The 5,368-nt window shown below is 47.1% G+C and overlaps 1 protein-coding gene across 1 annotated transcript; it reads left to right on the top strand.

The window, feature by feature from the left end:
• Positions 1-2,453: 2,453 nt before the first annotated feature.
• Positions 2,454-5,096, top strand: LOC124681491 (serine/threonine-protein kinase PEPKR2-like). Its single transcript, XM_047216405.1, has 3 exons — positions 2,454-3,159; positions 4,307-4,603; positions 4,682-5,096. The coding sequence occupies exons 1-3, from the start codon at positions 2,454-2,456 to the stop codon at positions 5,002-5,004; spliced, it is 1,326 nt and encodes a 441-aa protein (XP_047072361.1). The 3' UTR covers positions 5,005-5,096.
• Positions 5,097-5,368: the final 272 nt, after the last annotated feature.

The raw sequence follows: 5,368 nt of genomic DNA on the forward strand, positions 1-5,368 counted from the left end.
TAGACCGAGCCCTTCGTTTCTGCTGGGCTAAAAAATTCTGCACAGACCGTTCTCAACGTGCAGGCACTCTCATCTCACTGGTGCAGTCATACACGAAATCGGCCCAGCCTACCAAACGGACCCTTAATCAACAAAACCAGCAATTGTTAACTCAGGAAATTGCCTACAATTAGGTTTTTGGATTGTTGGATAATTAGGCACAATTTCCATGATTAATTCTAGAATATTAAGCATGACGACAGTAACTACTAACATGTGAAACTCGAACATACTAGATGCATTATTCAACATGAATAGTAGCAGTGCAAACAGTACAACATCCTTCGCTAAACATATCGAGATATGTCGTACGTACTGTTCTGGTGGAGGTGGCGGTGGAGGTGTAGTAGATGATGTCGTAGCAGTGACGTTATTGATGACAATGTTGTTGACGATGGGAACGGCGGGTCGAAGTAGACGGCGTTGAAGACGACGGTAGGCAGCACCGCCCAACTTGGATGGAAGTCGACCCGTGATGAAGAACTTGAACAGTCGCGCAGAGCGCTTCTCAAAAACGTAATTCTCCCTCTCCCGTATAGGATCGCAAAGGCGAGCGGTTCCGGAGACCTGCTCTCCCGTTCTCCGGTGCACACCGGCGGACGGGATGGAGTAGTCTACGATGGCGGCGCAAGCACAGAGAGAGAGAGGTGGAAACCCTAACTCGTGTATTGGATGTGTTTCTGCGTTAGTCGGGCAAGAGAATTTATAGGCTCGGGAAACCCTAGGCAACGTGGCCGGCTCAAGCCTCAATCCACTCACCACGATCGCGACGCGCGTCGTGTCTTGTCGAGACGAGCGAGCGAGGAGGAGGAGCGCGTGTGTACCACTCCTATTCTCACTCACTTAGTAGTGGTAGAACAACCCACCTTATAAGGTGGTCTAACTTCCTCTCAACTTTTCATGTGGGACTAAACTTCCCACCTTGTGCCACTCCCTAGTGAGCTGCCACCAACTTGGACTCAAACTCACATGAAATGCCACAATGTTGACTTTAAGATTTATAGAAAAATCTAAAATCTAATATGGATCACTAAAAATGGATCCAATATTTCAACACCACACGGCTGAATCTGAGGACCAACAAAAGAGAGAGGTTGTTACCATCCACCTGTGACGAATCAACCCAATCAACGAGAGAGGACGGCATATTCTTTCAAGAACCATCCGTCAAAGATAATATTGTGCAACGATATAGCTAGCAGGATAAACTTGCTCAAATGAACCAACTGCAATGCCCTGATTGATGATCTAACAAATATGGAGGTAAAGAGAAATATGCAAAGCCAAGTTTTTTCGTTGCCCTTAGTAGCCACGACGACCGTCATCCTATTTGTGGCCTGGCCACGAATGCATCCACAAACATGGGTATAGACCACCGGGTAGCCAGGTATCCATGAAGCTACTCACTATATGCATTAGCATCTCAACATGAAAAACATCATTAAAATACTACAATAGCATTTCGGTATTAGAAGTACTATAACATCAATATGTCACACAAATCTCACAACAATAATGCAACCACGTTATTTAAAACAAGTGTAATTTCACACCGCAAAATACTTAATTGTCTCATTACAGGAGAGGCCGGCTCGGCTGCTCAATGACTGTGTTAGTTTTCTTCCAAACCGAGCACAAGAACAATGGAAATCGGAAGATGTGGTGATGTGATCTTTTGTTCATTGTGTTGTATTTCAGGCAATTCGTGATTAACTGATTTTTGTATTACTTAGATGACTCCGTCAAAATTTTAGGTTAAATCTCAGCTCCAAGCCTAGCTGTACTTCCAACCGCAAAACCTAGGAGTTCAAGATCCTCCCTCGCAGATAAGCGCATGTCCACGAGAAAGAAGAATGGAACACTTGGCAAACTTATACCCGCCATGAAAAAAGGTCGGCATTTTTATAATGCTTTTGGCCCAAAAATAATTCTCTTTACCTCCATATTTGTTTTTTTTTTTCTCAAGCACTAGCCCGCTAGAAATGGGAACCACAAGCCCAGCCACAACAGCTCAATGCAGCGGAAATGGCCCACGGGGAATCGAGTTGAAATAATGGTAATGACTTCAATGGGCTGGGCGAAAGGCCCACTACGACAAAACCCGGCCGAAATAATGGTCTTCTTTTCCTCACAAAAAGAAAAGGGATAAAAGAAAAAGAAAACATAGCGTAACTTCCCCGCGCGACACCTACACCGCCGACCGCCGGCGGCGTTAGCTGCGCCGTACAATACGACCACGCGCCCAAAGCCTTTCTCGTTTGCTTCCTCTCGACGCCACATCTCCGGCGAACCCCCCCCCACCAAACCACAGTCTCGCTGCCGGCACGTGCTCTCGGCCCACGCACCGTCCGCATCCCGATCCGCCCACCTCGTGCTGCCGCAGGCGGTGCGAGATCGCGGCCGACGCAATCCGAATGGAGCCGGTGCCGCGGAAGCGCAAGGGCGCGCCCCCCGCTTGCCCCGCCGGCAGGTCGCTCCAGGACGCGGCCTCGCGCAAGCGTGCCTGCCGCGGGTCGGAGCCGAATCGCTGCGGCGCCGATGCGTCCGGCGTGGTGAGGACAGCGCCGCCGTCGAGCGGCGGGGCGGCGGCGGAGAGCGCCGGGCGCGGGGTCAAGCGGAAGGTGGGGTGCATCGACGCGGCCACGCGGATCGGCCGGCGGAATCGGCTGGAGAGCGAGTACGACCTCGGCGAGGAGATCGGGCAGGGCAAGTTCGGGTCCGTCAGGCTCTGCCGCGCCAAGAACCGCGGCGGCGAGGAGTTCGCGTGCAAGGCGCTGCCCAAGAACGGCGGGGAGACGGCCCACCGGGAGGTGGAGATCATGCAGCACCTCTCCGGCCACCCGGGCGTCGTCACGCTCAGGGCCGTCTTCGAGGACTCCGACAGGTTCTACCTCGTCATGGAGCTCTGCCGCGGCGGACGGCTCCTCGACGAGGTCAGGAGGGAGGGGAGGCTTTCCGAGCGCCGCGCCGCCCATGTGATCAGGGAGCTCATGGAGGTCGTCAAGTACTGCCATGAAATGGGGGTTGTGCATAGGGACATCAAGCCAGATAATGTTCTGCTCACCAATGCCGGGAGGTTGAAGCTTGCTGATTTTGGACTGGCCGTGAGGATCACTGATGGTAATGACTGACCATCATAAATGATTGCTAATGTTTTTGTTCCGATTTCTTGGAAAGTTCACATGCATCCATCATTAGGTAGATGAGTTTTAGGCGAAATGTATGTTGGGGACACAATTCGTCCGTGTTATGGTTTTTCGTCGTAAGAAAGAAAGATTTTTGGGCTTTGGCATTCGGCGGATGAGGTCACATGATTGACACAATTAGAATTTCAGAGTATAATGTCTCAAAAATATTTCTATTTCACTGTGAAGTTCTGAACCTGGAGGCTTGGAGAGGGAAATAATTGTTTGCCTTCATTATTTAATCTCTGCCTTTATAGACGTAAGGTTGTAGACACAAACATGATTAAACGAGAGATTTTCTAAAGAAGATCGAACTCTCTTACGAATAATTGCATCTACGTTTTCTGGGCACTGCTAGCATTTGGAACATATAAGCATGGCATGTGAAGAATGCAAGTTTATTTCTTAAGCCTTGAGTCATGTATTCATTGACTATCATGTTGTTTTCATAGGTCTGTCAAGAGAGTTGAAGCTTGGTCCTATCTCAAATTTGGATTCGAGTTTGGGTTTGGGGAGTATCCGATGCTAGTTGTTATTTCCATGGAATCTGTTGTCAATTGTCGTAGAGTCACAACATAATGATGAGATAGTCAGTTCATGGTTATCGCTAGATCCATCCTTTGGCATTGAGGCAGCCGTCTGCACTTCAAAAGCTTACCTGTAGCCAGTCCATCCGCCAAAAAATAGCTATTCAGTGCATTGGTAATTTTCAGGCTGGAAATCATTCCTTTGCCAGGAAGTGGTGAAATGTGTTGAATCATCTTCACAACAGCAGGTTTATTGTGATATTGTTTTAGATAACTATGAAACTTTCATGCTTGTTTTACAGAGATTTATTTATGAAACTAGGGAAGTGATTGTGTTAGTTGATTTCGGTTGGCAAATGAGATTTTAGTTGATTTGAGCACACTGAAGTGTGTATGTTTGCCTTCCGTGCTGTAATGTGGAAATGCAGTTCATTCATCTGATAGTAATGATTACTTTGTACTCTATAAAATGAACATGCCAAAACATATGATCTTTTATTAGGTCATTTGCGGACTTCAGTTTCTACTCTAATGCGTTGACTCCACTTTGAGCAGGTCAGAAACTGTCTGGTGTCGCAGGGAGCCCAGCATATGTAGCACCTGAAGTTCTAGAAGGCAATTACTCGGAGAAAGTAGATATCTGGGCTGCTGGGGTGCTTCTACATGTTCTACTGATTGCCAGTCTTCCATTCCAAGGGGGCTCTGTGGAAGCTGTCTTTGAGGCTATAAAAACAGGCGAAATTGATTTCCACAGTGATAAATGGGAATCAGTATCTGTTCTTGCACGTGATCTTGTTTGCCGAATGCTTAACCGAGATGTCTCATCAAGATTAGACGCCGATGAAGTTCTTAGTAAGTTCAATCATCTTTCTTTTACATATAGTTGTATTCTTTTTGTTACCCTTCTGAACTTCAATGCTATGAATACAGGGCATCCTTGGATTCTAACACACACTGAATGTCCTTTGAGCGCTGAATTTTCTGCTCTGTGGCATGATAACAAACCTACGTCGACACCCAGGATTCACAACGAGAGAATTCTGTCAGATTGGCAGTGTTCATCCTCAGAATCTTCAACAAGTGACGACTCTGATGAGCGGGCAGATGAATGTGGTATAGTCGATGCACTGACTGCAGCAATAACACAGGTTAGAATATCAGAACCCAAAAGGGGTCGGGTCTGCACCCCAACAATTCCTACCCAGCAGGAGTGTTCTTTTAGCTTGAAGGCAAATCCGTGCACGGGTTTCTGAGTCCTTTTCTTGAACCGACACATGTATATAGCCTCTGATATCTAGCCGCTTTCTTTTGAATTCTAAAATTTGATTAGAAGGATAGAAAGGCATACTGTGAGTTCCTCAACCAAGCTTGATCTGATGTAGTTCTTCGCGCTATAGGCCTATAGCTCCTTCAGCTGAGTCTGAGTGGTTGCTCATCTGCCAGACCTTGCAAGCCTGCTGATGTTGTGAATTTTGTAAATATAGCATCATTTTTGTAGCCAGGGAGCTTATCATATTTTTTTTTCAAGAAACTAGGGAGCCTATCGTATGAGAATATATACCATGAGTGGGTTGCCAAAGTCAAGGTGCACCCTGTTGTAGTTTCTTGTTCTCCGTT

Source organism: Lolium rigidum, chromosome 1 (assembly GCF_022539505.1).
Source record: "Lolium rigidum isolate FL_2022 chromosome 1, APGP_CSIRO_Lrig_0.1, whole genome shotgun sequence".
Taxonomy (NCBI): Eukaryota; Viridiplantae; Streptophyta; class Magnoliopsida; order Poales; family Poaceae; genus Lolium; species Lolium rigidum.